Genomic DNA, 19,615 nt, shown 5'->3' with positions numbered 1-19,615 from the left:
AAGCTTCTAGTCAAGGCTTCAAAGTTTGCACTAGTCTTTGGCTAATGAGAATGGACACTTGGCAAGTCAGAAATGGTGCACTCTATCTGGATAGGGAGCATTTTAGTCTAGTTTGTTTCTTGATATTTATATTCGCATTCTAGATTAAATGGCCGTCATCGTGGACACCCTGTTAAGTGACATTTTGTTTTATCGATCCTATAGTCGTCGGCAGGGTGCAGTGGAGGGCCAAATTAACATGAAACAGAACATAGTACTTTTCCCCACCGAATGCCTTTGCCACGTCTATGTCACTTTTCCAAGCCTTGATTATTTTTCCTTAAACAGCAGACTTTGGTTGAGCGTTGCCCATGATGGCTAGTAAAGGCCATCCGACTGCCATTTTTGGAATGCGCCGGTTTTATCCAGACTTTGATTGACTGGACGCATCAAAGCACAGAGGACATACGCCCCTCGCCTGAGGACGACTGGACCAGAAGCCAACGCAGTGGCTGAGCCGACGATGGACCTACTACATTAGTTCTTCCGATCGGTGCGAACATGGTATGCCATCGGACCCTCAGCCGCCTCCTCCTGAAAACCCCCTGTGTGCACCAGAAGGTGGTAGGGGTCCTTTTTAAAAACTCAAGTTGGAGCGGTTGTGAAGAGGATACCAGGGTTGGCTGCATGCATGCGGGCCACAGGGGAAAGCAGGAATGGACAGGCAAAGCAGGGATTTGTTTAGGGGCTAGGCCGAAACAGGATGGAGTTTTGGGGCTGGATACATTTCTGGGTTTGCCTGTTTTTTGGCGAAAATAGTAATTGTTTCTTATTTCTATCCTGAAAGAAATCTGGGCAGATGCTAGGATAGGCAGACTGGTTTTAATAGATTTTTATGCATTCTGGTGTGAGAATGTATCCATAGGAAATCTTTCTGCATTAGCTGTACTTTTACCATTGATTCAGAATAGAAAACAACAAAAGGTGATGTTGGGAATTTTAAATCCCAAAAACCGATTAAATATGGGCAGATGAATGGTTGCAGGTTGAGGATCACTCTGCAGTCAGTCCCCTCCCTTCTCAGGACCACAAAGGAGTGGAGTCAAAGAGTGAATGGTACGGGGCGTCTGGCAAATGTGACAATTAGAAACTGGGCAAATCCGTCAAACAAGCAGCGGAAGCCCTTTCCTCCCCAACAAGATTTCCAGACAAGTCTGTTCTACGAAGGTCTCGTCAAAACAGCTTCCTCCCTGTTCATCCAAAACCATCAAGGACCATATTGACAGCCTTGCTCCTGCCCTGCTTCTGCAACCACACTTTCACCACTGGAGCCTTCCCCCTCCCCCGTGAAGCTCATGTGCACCCTCTAAAGAAACCCTCAGCCGACCCCTCCATTCCGGCTAACTATCGCCCAATCCCCATCACTCCTTTCCTGGGCAAACTCCTAGAAAACCTGGCCATCTCCCAGCTCAATCTCCATTCTGACTGTTGGCTGTCTCCATGACCATCGGTCTGCCTTCAGAGCAGCCAGAAACACGGAAACTGCTCTCCTGAATATCTGTGAAGACCTGCGCTCCAAACTGATTCCAATATCCCATCTGTCCTCATCCTTCTCCATCTCTCCTACGCCTTTGAGACAGTCAACCATGCGATCTTGCTCAATCGCCTACATGATAACCTGGGTATCACTGATCAGGCTTTGGCCTGGCTGACCTTCCTTTCCAACCGACCCTCCCAGGTTCAACTTGGGTCCTTCCTTTCCGCCATCTCACTACTTGTGGTGTTCCCAGGGGTGTAACCTTCTCCCTGGCTTTTCAACCAATACCTACCTGGCACCCCCTCGCCCACCGCCTTACTGCTCCAATTTTCAGTACTATGAGGATGACGCAGCTCGTTTTCAGGCCCCCTTCTGCCACCTCTTCTCCCTCGCTCATCGCCGACTGTCTGCTATCCAGGAGTGGTGTGCCGCAAACAACCTCTGCCTTAAGGTCAGTAAGACTGCGATCCTCCTCATTGGCACACCTGCACTTTCCTTTCCCATCACTCTGGCCAGCCTCCCTTGGCCCTCTTCCTGCTCCCACCTGTGAGGCCAAAAACCTCAGGATCATCTTCAACTCCACGCTGTCCTTTTCTCCTCACATCTCTGAGAAGTCAAACTACCAACTGCACCTCCTCAGAGGTATTCTTCCTTTCCTCTCCTGCCCCCAGAAGCTCACGGTCTCTAGAGTTCTGGTTCTCTATAGGCTGGACTACTGCAAACAACTCTTTCTAAATGTGCCTGCAACTAATCTCTGCCCTCTGCAACTCATCCAGAATAGGACTGCAAGTCTTGTCCTTGGCCTCAAGCCCAGGGATCGTACCTCTCCAGCCCTGAAATCTCTTCATTGGCTCCCAGTGGCTGCAAGGATTAAGTTAAAGACCCTTTGCATTGTCCACAAGGCCTTCTGGAGCCTGGGCCCGCAACTCTCCCTTCGGAAATACGTCCCTACTTGAGCTCTCTGCTCCTCCCCCCTCCAGCTCCCTCAGGGGCAGCCGCTTCTCCAAGAAACGAGTTGGGGGTGGCAAGAGGTAGATTTTCTTCAGCTGGGGCCTCCCTCTGGAACAGCCTCCCTGCCTCTGAAACTTGAGAACCATCTTTGGTTCTGGAAGCACCTCAAGACCTTCCTCTTTGCTTCTACCTTCGCTCTTCCTCTCCCCTGCTGATCTTTGTCTGCTTCGGTGCTGGGCAACTGGCTACCCTCCGATTTCGGACCCTGATCTCTGCCCACCCATCCGCATACCCTGCCTCCTGGCAACCCTTTGCACTTGGGCCTGTATCTGCAACCATACAGTCCGCTTCCAGCACTTCAAACACCCTGCTGTCTGCGCCTTATTCTTGCACTTGCCACCGTCTGCCAGACTACCTGTTTGATCACGTGTTCAGCACTTACCATTCCTCCCCTGCCCCTTGCAGTCTTTTTCCTCTCCACTGCACTTGCACATTCCCAATGTCACTGAGCCTAATAAGATCGTTGTTTTGTCCTCCCTTGCTTCGTCGCGCTCAGAAACACTTGTGTATGGGTGCGATAAAATGTATATCAAAAGGGGGACACATGCCCACTACATGCTTACCCATTTTAACAGGGCCATGTGTGATTTGTTCAGGACGCTTGGCCAGGCCTCCAGATAAGGTGAATACTAGGCCTTTTTGCGCATGAAAATCTTGTAAATACAACAGCATTATTATTTTCCTGTGTACATTTACACATAGGTTTAGAGAGGAGGCCAGTGCAAAGGTCAGGTTACTTGACAGAAAACAGAAGGCTTCTTTTGATTTTCTATCTACATGGATGTAATTGCAAGCCACTTCTGAAATGGAAAGCATTTCTGTGAAGCCTTTAAAAAAATAAAAACATAAAAAAGCACACAAAAAGGAATGGTTTCTTTCCATTCAGTTTCTGCTGTGTTGATGCTCATGGGAGGAAACAGAGCCACTGTGCATTTTAATTTTCCTAGAGTTTTGTGATTATATAATTTATAAAATGGAAAACTAAATTGCAATTGAGAATTCATATTGTCTAACAAATGATGCTTTTTTTCTCCAGTGAAAGCAAACCAGTATTGCACAATTGTATTTCTCAGAGTTTCGGTGCTGTGTGCAAATCATGCAGAGGCACATCATTTTTACACTTACAATTTAATGTACACTCCAATTATAAGAATAGTGTGTAAAATGATGACTATGCACAGTTTACATCCATTCAACCTTGCAGTCAATGGGGTACATCATTACTATAAATGGTCAGTGGCAGCAGAGGCTTTGCTTAAGGGTGAGTGATAGTCATTACACCAATCACAGGTGTAATAGTCTCTCAAATCTTCAAGGCTACAATTAAACATCCAAAACCTGACTCTCCAGGCAAGCGCTGTTCAAAAACAAATGAGTTACATTGGTCATTGAAATAGAAACTTAGCAAAACCTGTCCCTGTGATAATCCAGATAGGTATTTAACTTCATGTAGTGCTTCATAAATGGCTCGTCCAACATCTAGGTATTGTGATTATTATATGCTCAGTTAACTGAACTCTGAAGGAGGTTAGCCAATAAGATAGCTCAGCCAGTTGAGCACTCATTGCTGCCATCTGTGCATGATCTGTAGGTTGCAGGTTCGAATCCCAGCAAGGCCAACACAGCCTTTCGAGGTTGATAAAGGGATACAGATTTTGGTTTGGTGATAATTGTGATAAATCTGTTGCATGTACAGTGCCTTGCCAAAAGCGCTCACTATATAAATAACCATTAGATTAGAAATAGAGAATTTAGCATGGCGTCCTTGCCTCTCTGCACTGGTATCATACCATTGGCATACCATTAGGTAGTAATATAGTCATTAAACCTCAAAAAACAATTCTGCTATCGAACCTAAACACACAATACATGTTTGCTTTACTATGTAATTGGCTAGGTTTGAGATTTTAACATCTAAATATATACAGGAGAGGTCAAATGGGCAGACCTTGCAGAAACATTCAAAGGGATATTCTGTCACAATGCAGAAAGCTGCCCCAAAGTAACGATTTCCATACAGTTTTTGCACACGTCGGCCGGCTGTCACATACAAAGGAGAAAATAATTTTTTACTCTTTTTAAAAAAAATAAAAAACACACATTTAGTCTCAAAGTTTAAAAATAGGGAGTAAAATACTCCCACCTCAAAATCTCATCTGGAGCACTACACTTAGCATTGACACAGCAATACAAAATACACAGTCTCTGATTGAAGGGACTTTACACCTAGATAAATGGGGAGCTCTTGTGCAAACATTGATGGAACAGAAAAGCAAGGTAACTCCCATGCAATGGAGAGCTTTTGTGAAATGGTTAGAAGTGGTGACTGCACATCGAAACAAATAACAGGCTGCCAGGACAGAACGTGTTTGAATTTGAGGGCAGCAGATAAGAGCATGCACTTGTGCCCCTAGACAGTCGAAGAGGAAGAGGAGGAAGAACAGGATAGTGAATTGGCCGAGGTTAGCTTTACCAGTACAAAAATGGTAGTGGGAGTGGGGCAGAGACCGCCCCAGCCAAGGACCACATGAAATGCAATGTGCCACATTGGACGCACCTCAGTTGGTCATATGATGATCGGTGCGCCTCCCTCAGGACTAGATGAACAATGTATGGGAGAAAGACGCAACTCTTCCAAGCGCCTCTTAGGCAAGTACCAGAGGGTAACAAAGAAGGAAAAGGGCAGCAACATCCGAACCTTGGTAACATGCATGTTGCACGGACACCAAGCAATTTACAAAATGTGGCAAAGGAATTCCCAAACATTGGGGAGGAACCGCAGCTCTTCGTGGAAGAATAGCAGGCGGTCCTCCAATGCTACAATCCTTCTTGGGGATAAATCCGCTCAGGTGGCTAATCATGCCACCTGAGGCATGACAGAAACTGACAGAGCGAGCTGCATGGCCAGCCCAGTAGCCAGGAATGGGGGGCACATTAATCCAAGCAAGGTAGAAAATAGTTGCATTGATCCCTGGGATTTGCCAACGGAAGACAGATTGGACCAAGATGGGGAACTCAAGCCGATTGAAGGAGAATCGCCAGCCGACTATTGGTTGAAGATAGATTTTACCCCCACCCCCCAGCACTCTGGGAGTACGCGTAGGAGGCTAAAGCCAACTCCTTTGTCACTGCATTGATCCTGAGGTTCAAATGCAACGTAAGAATGCACACATTGGATGGCAGGTTGCGAATCATTGAGTCAAGTGACAGCAGCCGAAGAAAATTTTTGAAAACAAATTGAGGACTACAATACAGAGCCTGAAGGGTCAGGTTCACAACATGCAGGCGCTCGAGTAAAGGGGGATTGTTAAGATGGATTTCTGAACTCGGACCTGGAGAGGCTGAGGTTCAGAAGGCCAGCCTAGTTTCTTGGAACAGGGTAACCTCTGGATAAGCCAGACCAATCAGGGTAGCGATGGCGGCGGGCAAGACTAAGTCTCAAGAGGGGCGAGGGTGACTAAAAGACCTCAATGAGCACACAAAGCAAGGACTTACAAATTAACAAATTAATCCAGACAGGTCTTATATTAAAAATATAGACACATTTATTACAAGGCCTTTGTAACATCGACCATAGCAAAGAATCACAATAATACTAAAGTAAACCAACACATCACAATCAATACAATATATATATACAAGACCGAGGGGTCTAAGGAGTTATGAGCACGTAATATGAAGACCACCTAGAAGGGGAGGAAAACAGGCAGTGCGAGTAATCATTAGACCGAGTTCGACATCAGATATACACCTAACTAGGAGGAAGTCCGAGCCCTACGAAGAGAGGAGCCTTATGCTCAAAGGTACCTGCACTCGCTGGTGCCAAGGGATAAAGTAGGGTCTCTTCAAAGGTCTCGGGCAGTTCAGGAAGGTGAATTAAGCGATGCAGAACAAGTCCCCACTACTCAAGCAAGGCCTACACTTGTGGCCAGAGGCAGGGTGCTGCGGGATAGAGTCGCATATTTCGCAACAGCGGTAGAAAAGAAACCGGCTGCTGCGCGAGGGACCACCAGTTGGGGTATGGACTACTAACCAGTCCCCGACGCAGGCAGACCCAGACTTCTCCAGTTAAGTTCAGGTTGCTGGCAGGTTCAGCTGCGATGATCAGGACGTCTCGACACCGTGTAGATTCTGTGTAGCAGGATGCAGGGTCGAGGGTGTCCCCAATGCAGTGGACGCGCACTGGTTGTTACCGCAGCAGGGCAACACAGCAACCGCATTTACTCTGGTCCGGGCCCACTCGTCTCACTTCAGCCCTGGGAATGCCAAGTGTACGAAATTCAGTGCGAGGGTGCCGTGGACGCAGAGCAAGCAGTAGACCAAGTTTCGAGGGCTTCCCCGAAACGGTAGCGGTGACAGAGCAAAGCATCCTGCGTAAGCTGGTCAGCCCACTGGTTGGCCCAGGGACACTACCGAAGAGGCTTACTTGCAGGGTTTGATGAAGGTGCCGGGAATAGTCGATTCCACTATTCCAATGGGTCGAAGTGCCTTCGCAGACCTTCTAGGACGATCAGATGCAGAGGGGTCTCGCAGGACGACAGCAGTTCAGGGTGCCAAACCTTCAGCAGGTTCCTCGACTCAGCTTCTTGTTGCAGGATACTTGGCTCCTTATCCCTTGTTCGGTGTGAACTCAGGAGATCGACATGGTAGTGTTTTCAGCCTTCTCTTATCCAAAGTTTCCTTTGCGCCAAAACGGAGAGGACCAAATGGGAGATCTGCTCACAAACACTCACACCATACGTGGACCTATCGCAGACCACAGTGGTCCCAGGCATTCAGGACACTCCCGACTCTCTGGCACCCAGGATGTGTATTGGGAACAGACATCCCAGCCCACATCCTGGAGGCACACACAAGGCATGCAGAAGCCCGCGAAAGCGTTGGGTTTCGCGGGAAAGTGCATGACCAAATAAGGACCGACCTGGGGAAGGTGAAGGGGCAAGACGGTCAGAGGACAGACAAAGAACCTTGTGGCATGGCCATTTTGGGAGCCAGGCCACACATTTGTGCCAAAGACGGTAAGCGTGGATAACATGGCAAAAAAGGGTTCAAAACACAAGAGAAACGATAGCTGCCACCAGTCCTGTCCGCGACACACTTGCTAAGTTCATAATAAGTACAGCGAGAGTTTCTAGGGCCTTTGGAATGGCTAGAGACCCAAGAGTGCGGTAAAGTAAGTTACAGTGCACTCTTGTTTCATGTTGCACAAAAGCTGCAACATGAGGAAAGGACAAAGGGAAACGAAGTCTCCCAGTACTGACTGTCTTAAGGGCATGTCAGTTTCCCCATAAGAATTGAGCGAAAGCTCAGAGGAGTGCGGCAGAAGGCTGCGCTTCTCTGGCAAAGTCTAGACCAGGGTGTAAAACAACAGCAATAAGATTGGGGGTTGCCACATGGAGGGAAAATGACATCCAATTACGAAATCTTTCCCAACAGGAATCAACTCCCAGAATAAGGGTCGTGGTTGCCCTCATGGGACAAACTGTACAAGAGGGGCATCTAGGTTTTCTCAGGCAGGGATAGTGGTGACAAGTATAGCAGCATTCATCAGACCAAGCAAGGCAGTGGAGTTCTGTAGATCACCAGCAACAGGGCAACTGGCCAAACCCACAGAGATCATGGAGACCCTCACAGAACACCTTGGTTTACAACTATTGTAAACAGACAGCACTGGAAAGCCAAATACACCTATAAATCACAGAGACAGTAACCGCAAGGAAATGATAGGGCAATATACAGGATTCCCCATCAGGGGCCTCATTTCAGAAGCTCCACAAGGAACCCAAGCTCCTTCTCTTAATCCTAGTGACCATCGTTTTGTTCCTAGAATACCAATGCCTACCCCAAATTGAGTAGAACATCAGACTACCCAAAAAAGTGGTGGTTTTGAAACCCCCTTTAATCCCAGTAGACCAAGCAGGCCCTTATGCTGGATGTCATGTAGTGGGAATACCTGTATCGGGGTGCAAAATGTGCACCAGCCTTTGGAAAGTGATAATGCAGTGTCGCACCAGACTTTGACGTCGGCAAAATTGACTTCTTTTAAGTCCTCTCCTACCACTTCCCGCCCTCCCAAATGGACACAGTCACCTTCCATCTCATCTACAGACCACCAAAACCCAACACCGCCTTCATGAGAGACTTCACCAAGCTGGTCACCAATGTCCTCACGCACACCAACTACATCTTCCTAAGTGACTTCAACCTCCAGGCAACAAGGCCACCAAATAAATGAAGGACACTTACTCGACACAGTCAGCCTCACACAGCACACGAAAGACCCAACACACGAGACCAGTAACATCCTCTACCTAATCATCACTGCACTGTCTTCCCTCCACTGCAGCTCTCCTCTCCTACTTAATTGGTCTGACCACATAGCCATGCCTTTCGACATTCTACATGCACCATCCCAGACAAGCACTCCCAGCAGACAAACCTTCAGGTCCTTCAAGATCTTCCCAATGTAATCCCTCACAGAAGACCTTGCAAAGCTACCCCTTACATGGACCAAACACCCCCAACCGAACTGCGACTCTACTGGAAGCATGCTCCCAGTGGATGCAAGGATTAAATTCAAAACCCTATGCATTGTCCACAAGGCTTTCTGGGGCCTGGGTCCAAAATACCTTCAGCTATCCCTCCGCAAATACCTTCCCTCTCGAGCTGGTCGCTCCTCTGCCTCAAACTCCCTCAGGGTCCGTCGTTTTTCAAAGGAACAAGCTGGGGTAGATCTCAGTTTTTGGCTGGGGCCTACCTCTGGAACAGCCTCCCTGCCACTCTGAAACTTGCTGAGAACCATTTCCAGTTCCGGAAGCACCTCAAGACCTTCCTCTTGACTTCGGCCTTCACCAGCCCTCTCCCCTGCTGATCTGATCTCTCAGCACTGTGCACCTGGCCTATCCTATGTCTTCTGTGCCCAGGTACCTGCCACTCTACGCACTGCCTCCAGGCCACCCCTTGCACTCGGATCTGTATCTGTACCCACACAGCCCCTCCATTTTTCTTCCTGCACAGACATACCCTGTCTGCTGCCTTTAACCAGGCACTACCACTGTTTATTGTCCTTTATTATTAATCTCCTTTGTACCGCACTTTCCACTACTCCTCATTCACTGCCATGCACGCCCCCCTCCCTTTCCCCATGCACTTGCGAGGCCCAGTGACATTGAGAACGCGCAAGATCGTTTGTTCCCTCGTTCCCCCTCCCTTGTCTCGTTGCACTAAAACCACTTGTGTACGAGCGCGATATAAATAAAATATATCATACCACTCAACACCACCCTCTCAGCCTGCATCAACCAACACACCTGCAAACCGAAGCCAACAAAAGCAGAGCCCTCTTCAAAGCGTTCAAGCACAGAGTCAACCCGCTACCCGGACATGCCACACTCCATCGAAAAGTCAACCACCATCAACACCTTCATCGATGAAGATCAGCAAGATTTGCCAACACAAGCTCTGCCTCCACAGACCCACCCTCGTGTCCCTCCTCGCAATATCTCCACACCCTGGACAACATTCAAGACACTCTCGATAGAGGAGCTGTTAGAAGCCCTCAAAGCCACATTGTATACAGAGGACAGCCTCCCAGCAGCCATCCTTACGACCGTCCCCAGAGAAGCTCTCCTTCGCTACCAGGAGAGCATCAACAGCTCCCCAACTCCCATCGACCCTAAAAACTGGACAAATCCTCCCTATACTAAAGAAACCCACTCAGGGTCCCGACAACCTAGGTAGCCATTGCCCCATAACCAGTCTTCCCTTCCTACGTAAGAGAGAAAGCGGTAGGTGCACAACTGCAGCAATACATCCATCTCCTCCAAGCCTACCAATCCGGATTCAGGCCCAGATGCAGCAACCATACAGGTGGTCGACGTCGCCCTCAATCTGGACTACGGCCGACCCTGCCTCCTGGTTCTACTTGATCTCTAGGCCGCTTTCGACACAGACCACCAGGTGCTTATGGACAGCCTACATCGGCTCATGGGGATAAGCAACCTAGTCCTACACTGAGTCCTACCTCGCCAAACGCAGTTTGTTTAGATGGACTCTCTAGATCACCAATGCAACCCGTGGAGTCCTACAGGGTTCCATCCTCTCACCAGTGATCTTCACTCTATACATGGAGCCGCTGGGAGTCCACCAAGCCCCACACATCCACCAATACGCTGACAGCTATACCTCAGGATCGACTCCATCAAAGAAAACCATAGGCTCAAAACCTGCCTCTCGCTGATCCAGTCTTGGATGTCCAGTGCATATTTGAAGCTCAAAACCCCACCCGCCCCACCTCCCCAAACCCATATTCCTACTCCTCATCAACACCGAACACCCAGACATACAGACCTGGCTATCAAACATGAACGCTAAGTGCTTCACACCCAATCTCACCTCCAGTGCCAAGTCCTTCAGGTTCCACTAACAACCACTTCCCCTTCAAGACCAAGACACACTGCTAAGAAAACTCAGACCGCTGGGTATCAGCTCTCCCTCCAGTGAAAAGTCTAGCCCTTCCTCCAGATAGTTTTATATACACCGTCCAAGCACTGGTCCTATTCCACCTAGATGCGAGCAATGCCCTCCTCAAAGGCCTCCCGTCATCCTCCCTTGTGCCCCTGAGAAGTGTCTTACATGCAGCCGCACGCCTCATCAAGGGTCTACACAGATACGACCACATAACCCCGGCCCTCATCGACCATCACTGGCTCCCACTGCACGCACTCACCTTAAAGTCTTGCTGCATCATCTATAAAGGCAGTCGCCCTCAAGTCACCCATCTACCTTGTGGAGAAACTCTGCATCTCCGGCAGACAGCGCACCACCAGAAGCCACATGCAGACTTGAAATCTGCTGCTGCAAAAAGGAAAGGACCAGAAAACAAGCCTTTTCTGTCTACGCCCCAAGACTATGGAACCTCCCCCCCCGTCAGCATCAGACTCACCCCAACGTTCCTACAATTCAGAAAAGAACTCTTCAAGGAGTCACTCCTCCTGAACACCTAGGCCATCACGTAGCCTCTTGTGCCACCCGACTCGCTAGATGCCACCTCTCTCCTGCACACAACCTTTTACAGTTGTACCGCTCCTCTGTCCCTCCATTGTATGTCTGTTCTGTTACCACTGAAAAGCGCTCTGTAATGCATCTGTTATGTTGTACACCTCTAAATCGCACCATTATGTATCTGTATTGGTGTATACCTCTGAAGTGCTTTGTTGCTTCTCAAAGTTGGACCGTGCTCAATATCCTAATAACAACAACGTAGTGCAGTCCTTACTATGGAATCTGGAGGCTGAAGAAATATTCAGGAGAGTAAAATGTTGTTTGACCAAAGCACCAGAATAAAAGTGACTCTGTACGGTTCCAGGTGTTAATATCCCCGCACAAATATCGGCATACAAGAATGTCGTCATATTTTTGTGGCGATATTAAACCATTGACCCTGCATCGCCCATATTATTTTAAAAGGGAGCGGGGGACACCCCAGAACCCCTGCTCCCATTTACCCCAAAATGATCCCCACCTATAATATCGCCTATGGCCGTTCCAGACGACCACATATATGGCAATATTATTGGGGGTGATATTACCAGATTGTACTGTGATGAAAAGCATGGGTTTGCCTTAGCAGTGGCCACTCAGAAAGGTGCAAGGTATCGATCGGGAGCGGCAGCAGAGGTTGGTGGCAGTGATGTCCAGCTGTCTCAGAGTGGAGGAGTGCTCAGATTGAAATGCGGATTGAGGCGGTTCATGCCTACCTGAGCACAGCTCCAGATGTCCGGGCGAGCTGAAGTGCCTTGATCGTGATGCGCATCGTCATGTGCGCATGGACGAGCGCGCTTTGGCCATTCCCCAACGTTGCTGGACGGGCTGCAGCGTCTCGGATGGATCGGCTGAGGTGAGATGGGCACCTGTATTGCGCGCATGTTTACCTTGTTAGGAGATCCCTGACATCCGTACATGGTGGTGGCCGCGAGGGAATGACGACGTTTGCACGCCATGGAGGAGTGTCCCAGCGTGAGCGTCTGGAACGTACAGCAACAGGAATATGCGTAGGGTGTCTAGTGCGCGCTGAATATGGTCATGTTAGGTTTACTGCGTGCGGTCAACTTTCAGAGTGCAGTAGGAGGGGCAATCTAGTGTCCGTTTCCAGCAACGCATCGGATGTGGGGAGGACTTCGATAAAGGATTGCCATATTATGACATTTAGACTCTGTGCCAAGAACCGTGGGTCATTACGAGAGAAGGCTCGCACGTTGATATGGACAGCGCTTTTGTTCGTCACGAATGAATATGGACTGTTTCCTGGTTCCATGAGTAAATGCGCTTTGTTGTCGGAGCCTAGGAGGAGTGGCGCATGGCGGACCGTAGCCGGGGGGACAATATAAATGTCGCCGGTCTGTGGCAGTGTCTTGAGCCCTATATGAGCCGAGTTTGTGGGTGTGTTGTGGCCTCTTTGCGTCCGTTGGTTTATGAGTGTCGTGCCTGTTGGATGCGAGTGAGAGTTTAATGTGGATTTGTTATAACGTGTTTTTCTTCCAGGTGCAGTGAAATTCTTGGGTTGTGGACTTGCGGGTGGGTTATGGACGCGGGTGATCGGTCCTCCAGGGGTTGGTGCATTCTCATTTACAGAAGGAACTTGTATGTTCAGTGTTTTGCCAATCTTTGGTTCACAGTTTCTCCGGCGTGAGCTGTGCAGCAATGTAGCTCACGCCAGTGTGTGAAGCTACCAGCAATGACATTTTTGGACATTTACCATCTACGAAGAGTTCCTTTTATTTTTCATGTGTCGTGTTGAGGTGCAAGTCTGGGTGTGAGCGCACATGTTGGGTGTGCGCGTGTTGTGGTGCATTTGTGTAGCCTCTGTGGTAGCCTAGTGAGTTCTAGGGGTCCCATTGTAGGTGTTTGTGCCATTTTGGACGTTGGTGGTAGCCCGGCCGGTGCTGGGGGTCCCACATTAGGAGGTGGTGTTCTGTGTGGCAGGGACTAGGGGTCCCATTAGTGTAAAGGTGTTTTGCTTTTGGCGGGGACAAGGGGTCCCATTGGTGTAAGTGTGTTTTGGTAGGGATTAGGGGTCATGTGGTCACGTTTACGTTTACTGCATGCGGACATATGAGTAGGGTATCTTGAGGTTGGATTGTGTGTAGTGGTAAAGTTGTTCTCTATATTTTTATGGTGTTGGGACTGATGTTGGTTGTGCTTGTTGTTGCTCATTAGATTTGGGTTAGTGCCCGGTGGTTGCTCTTTTGAGTTGGGTTAGTGCCCGTCGGGTGGCAGCCCTGGTGCCCTGGGGTGGCGGACCATGGTAGAAGGTTGTAGGTGCACTGAGGGGTTTTGGTTGTTAGTGGTATATCCGTTTTAAGGGACGCTGGGGTGTGGCAGGCCCTAGGCTTCAAGGGGCAGTTTGAAGCAGGTGGAGCTCTTTTTTATTATTTTGTTCCTCTGGTTGTATTCCAGTTCAGTTGAAGGGAGGTGCAGCCCTTTATCCATGTCGGTGGGTTCCTCTTTTGTGAGTTATTGGTGGACAGTGGGTAGTTAAGGTGTTGTAGGTTGGATCTATCTGTGTTCCTGTTGAGTAGGAGTAATTGTGCAGGATTATATTTCCACCTGTTTCTGCTTCGGGTTTTATTAGTGGGTTCTAGTTCCAGTGGTCTCAGTGCGCTTTTACCTTAATGGAGTGTGGAGTGTTTGTGCTCGGTTGTTGGCCTTGGTGTGTGAATGGGCTTCATGTGGATCGTTTCCTGGGGTTTGGGTTATCGTGTTCATATGAGCTTGGGTGTTGATGGCCAGATACGTGGTGGCCATGCGTATCTGTATCAGTGTTATGTTGGATGGTATTGGGGGTATAGGAATGACTAGTTCTCTACCATTGTTGTGTCCCATTATTAATTTAAGAGAGGGAGAAGTGTTATAATGAGTGCTTTCCCTCCTGTGTCTTCTCTGTAGTGGTGATGTCAGTGGAATGTGGTGAGGTCACTGTGCTCAGAGTGTTGTCATCTGAATGAGTGTTCCATGGGGGACAGTTGGAGATAGAGAGCTGGCTGGCAAGGATATGCCGGTGTTTCCTGCTGTACTACTTGACTAATAAACCATATAACTTACCTGATGGCAATGCAACATTGTTACACAGCTCACACAAGAAATGGTATTTAAACCTTATGAGAAATCTAAAGGCTTTCTCTGTGACACTGCACTGAATGTGCTGTGTGTCACCATACAAAACTTAGATGCTTATGGAGTTTAAACGCAATCCAAATCAGGTTAAAAAACACATGAGCGAATGAGAAGAGTTCCCATTCAACCCAAGGGTAACCACACAGCCCAGGGTTAAAATTAAAAAGTCCTAAAGTCCTGCAAAAGAGCTGGGGGTCACTAGGTGGGAGGAATGTAGCACTAAAAAGTAAAATTCTCCCCAACATGCCCATATTGTATATACCACATATGAAGAAAATAATTACAGCATTAGAGACTAATATTTTATAATACATTTACTTGCTTATTTCAATGTTTGGTCGATTGTGTGTATGATGATTGTAGGAAAGATGTTTGTTTGTATATTTATATTGTGTGGTGGTTTGTAATGCGCTGAAAGGTTTACTTAACCGAAATAACACCAAAATAAAAATAAAAAAAATGTAAAAAAGGAGCTGGGCACACGGTACATACAGTCCAGTGGGTTAGTGCAATGAGAGAGAACACGCAAAACAGACTATATCCATCGTGGAACATTCCCTTGGCTGGGGTAAACTAGGCATCACAGGTAATCTTCACATTTGACAACACATTTACTTAGGATTGTGCTATGCATATAATACCAGATCAGTGATCTGCCAATATTTTTATATAGTGAACAGCAGACTGCCACTCACAGGAGTGCCCCACACGTCTCAATGGGGAGAGCACGGGTGGAAATAGTATTCTGGATGTTTGCCATCAAAACATATGCATTTGTCCTAAAGCAAGGTGGTCCCATTGCCTTGCAGACTAAAGGGCAACTCTTAAAGTCACATTGACGCTCTGCTAAAAGGGCATAGCTAAAAATAATGTCCTGTCTTGAGCAACCTCATACTTAGTTTTACAGTGTGTGCCCTCATCTGCTGACAAAGTCAGGCTTTGGGTGCGACGCACTGAAGAAGCATCCAAAATGCTGCCGATTTTACAAGAGCAGTCAGGGTACACTGATCAGCCAAATTACACAACACCTTGGGATAACAAAACAGGTTGGAATCAGTTTAGAAAACCATTTTAGAAAAGAATAATGCAGTGTAAAGGTGTATTTGTATTTATTTTGTTTGCAAAGCGCACCAGGCCCGAAGGCTTCTGGGCGCATACCTTGGTTACAACATGGTAAAAGGTGAACAGAACATTAAACTTACAGTATAAATTACAGTTATATACATAAGGCACAATGCAGGAAAGCAAAAATAATCAGAAAGCTATATACATAAAGTGAGGCTGGTGGTTATTGCATGGAAGGAAATTGGCCAGTAGTGAGGGTAAAATAAACAAAAACTAATAAAACAAAGCAAAAGTTACATTATTCAAGCGATCTGCAGCTAAATAAAAGCAGTAATGTATGTTTTATATTTATTAGGATGATAACAAAATAGGAAACCTCTCTGTACTGCTGCACAGTAAGAATGAAGTACACCCAGAGAGCTGGACTCGTTTAGAAGAACATTGCTTACGGTAGCCAATACTGCAGAGGATTAGATCGAAATACGGACAGGTTCTAGAGCATCAACATCCCAATTAGAATTGTGAGAACTCCTTCAGGAATTTAAGACCAACAAGCATTGCCAACTCTAGCCGAGCTGTGACCGCCCCTCGCCCCCTACAACAAAACACACAAAAGGCCAGACAAAAAGACAGCTAATTGCAATGCATAAAAAAGTCAAGGATTGCGAGAGAATATGGCTGCTTCCAGTTAAAGTGACATTTTTGGATATTAAAAACATGCAGAGACTTCATTACAAGCCAGTAGGATTGCAAGGCTGAGCTGGGGATAGAGGCAGTCAAATGTCAGGCAGGGCTGGCTTCATCATAAGCATTTCGGAAGGTGGTAAAAATTAGAATGAAGGGGTAATGAGGAGAATGAGGTTTAGGAATTTTAAGGAGAAATTACCTCCTACTCTGGTAAAGATAGGCCATAACAGTCTCACTTTGGGTTCACGTCTTCACCTTTTGGCCGTCTCAAGCCAGTCAAATGAGCACCACACGATTGGACAATACTAAATAAGGAAAGGTAATTAAATTCGGACAACCACCGGTAGAATTGGTCAAGTGTCAGATGTCCCCGATTCGCTCACGCATTCTATGTAAATAGACAGCATTACAAGGCAATGAATCATATTTCAGTGGGAAGGCTTTATAACCAACTGGTACAAATAGCTCAAAACTAAGCTAACAAGTCAGTCACATATCTGATAAGCCTGATATGGCTGGCTAGTAGTTTGCAATTCGAATTTTTGCACCTCGACTTAAGTGCTTGACTCAGCCTTACAATCACTAGTACACATACATATCCTAGTTTCCTTGCTGGACCGTGACGTGCGATCTCCGGCAAATCAGTTCATCCGACTATGCTGCCATCCCCTTACCTACTAAATATGTAGAGGTCTTATAAAACTGCCCAACAACTGTTAGTGCACCCTATGTCAATAACTGAACATGCAACTTAATCATCTCTATAAACCTGCTTGTACATCTATTTAACAGGTTGTCTCGGATAATCTCACTTTCATTGCATGTCACTGAATGTTTAATGATCAATATTCTTTATTTACGATTTAAAAATAACAAAGATCATTAACATGTTAGTGCAAGGTATTAAAATACCGAGTGATGTGTGATACATTTAATTCCAAAACAAATAATGATATTTCTAACGTCGATTGGTAGCAGGGAAGAAATTCCAAATAAATCTTTGATTGCCATTTGATTTTACAGAATGGTTTTGAGTGATCATTTTTTTTTTGGAACCTCGTGATTAGTGCAAGAACTCCTGCCTTGTGACGATAGCGAAGAAGTGACAAAAAAAAAAGTTTAACATTATGTCTCAACTGCACGAAAACGTCTCTAATGCATGAACAATGTAAAAAACAAAAAAAGATAGCAGGCTAACAACTTGCAAACTGAACTTTTTACCCATACCATCCAACGCTTAAGCAATTGGAAGCTAAAGCTTACACATAACCAGAGGCGTTAAAAAAAAAAAAATTTAAAAAAAAAAAAACAATTCCAACTATCCTCATAATAACTGAAAATCAAACCTTATCCATCCAAAGAGAACCCACATAATCATCACCCAGGTACAGTCAAAGACACTGCGGGAAATAAAGGGATCCCTGGTGATTCATATGTAGTATTTTACATCAACCCCTATACCATGGTACATCAAACTATTGCAAAGGTGTGCCAACTAAGACTGTTCAACAGTTGAAATTTCAAACTAAAACATCAGCATCAATAAAATACACATTTATTCATTTAGCTTTAGTACATTGATCTATTAGACAAACACATTCTTCTCAATATAGGACTAGTGATTCGTGGGCTATTTAGTGCTTTGCTAAATCTGCTAAAATGTAATAAATGACAACTGTAAACTTCATGAAGACATAGTGAGGCTCCCAGGAAAAGAAACAGGTCTTCAAAAGAAAAGCAGTGTCTAGGGTGCTGGCCCCAAGAGACACTATACAGGTCACCACAAGAGAAGATCTAGTGCTAAAAAAAAAATGAGATTTCAGTGCAATTGTTTCTTTAATAATAATGTTTAAACTAATAAAATAAAAAAACTTAGTAAGAATAGTAAACGTAAAAAGTCCGTAATATTAATTAACACGAGGCCAGAGCTTTCATGACGGCAGATATACGAAAATGGAGCCGACTTGGGGGGGGGGGGGGGCCTGGCATCAGTAAGCAGTACTAGGAAGAACCTAGCTTTGCATCCCACTTGAACTAGTTGGTGAATACACTAATTATATATGCGTAGCAATTAACTACATGGTTATATTACACTATAGGGCTCCCATTGACAACACAAGCAGAGTTTAAGTTGTCTAATACCTCACTCAGAACTCCAAGGTGGAAAACACCCAGTTTTTAATGGCATTCTTTGAAACGTGCACGACATAAATGTTGATAAAAGAGTACGAGGCTGTCAGATGACACAGACCATTGAGTGTATAAGTCCAATGACCCATGCCCTGCAGATGAACACACCTCAATGAAGTTATCCTTCTCAGGCAGGTAGCGGGAGCGCTAAAAGTGGTTTTAAAAAAACATAACCTCTAGCCTAATAAATTAAGTTGAACGATCCATGACACCCTTGCCTTCAAATCTCACCCCACTGTTACTCTGCAGTTTTTGCCCAGACCACCAATCTCTCTACATCTCTCCCCGTGCCTTCTAATTGCACAAGTATAAGCCTGTGACCAACATTCTCCACAACGTTTTACCCTTCCCCGACTATGTCTGTCTGTGTGCTGCCCACAATACCCTCCTCTCCACTTTCACGGTACCTGGGCGGAGGTACTGAAACCCCTGCAAAGAGCAGCACCGGTGAGGCTTAGACGGGACAGCATGGCAAAAATCTGGCTGCAAGAAGATCTTGACGACTTAAAGAACGGGACGAGAGTGAATGAGCTGTCAGTGACTTGAACGACCTCCACCTGACCAAAGGACCGGAAGAGGAAACCAAGGAATCGAGAGAATGGCGAGACTCCGCCCACGCGACAAAATGTAGGGAAGGTCATCAAGCACAAGGTCATGGACACAAAAGAGAGACAAAGACACGGCGGTTAGCATAAGCAGTGGCCATTTTAGAATGTTGCTCACTCTAGGTGTTATAATTAATGCCCTAGTACACATTAAACTTGCAAGACGTGTCTAAATTCTTGCAATCGTTATTTTTTGTAAGTTAATGATTAATAAAAACGAAAGTGAAAAGTAATTATCATAACTGATCACACGATTGTTACACACGGTTCCATGTATAGAAACAATTCTGGCACTCTCGTAAATCTATTCGACTGCGTGATGGCCATATTCAAACAGGATAGTTTTGAATATTAAATATGGGCAGGG

At 46.4% G+C, this 19,615-nt stretch overlaps 1 protein-coding gene across 1 annotated transcript in view; it reads right to left on the bottom strand.

Moving 5' to 3' along the window:
* The window catches only part of MDH2 (malate dehydrogenase 2), a 189,865-nt gene extending 170,627 nt beyond the window's left edge, over positions 1–19,238 (bottom strand). Inside the window, exon 1 of the mRNA XM_069614943.1 lies at positions 19,051–19,238. Within this exon, the coding sequence (XP_069471044.1) occupies positions 19,051–19,113 (63 nt within the window). The 5' untranslated portion in view covers positions 19,114–19,238. The remainder of the gene's footprint in view (positions 1–19,050) is intronic.
* Between the last annotated feature and the right edge of the window lie 377 nt (positions 19,239–19,615).

This window comes from Ambystoma mexicanum, chromosome 9, assembly GCF_040938575.1.
Source record: "Ambystoma mexicanum isolate Mex_15411 chromosome 9, UKY_AmexF1_1, whole genome shotgun sequence".
In the NCBI taxonomy this organism is placed as follows: domain Eukaryota; kingdom Metazoa; phylum Chordata; class Amphibia; order Caudata; family Ambystomatidae; genus Ambystoma; species Ambystoma mexicanum.
Note: the sequence above shows the minus strand (reverse complement) of the source record. Positions and strands in the feature narration are given on the sequence as shown.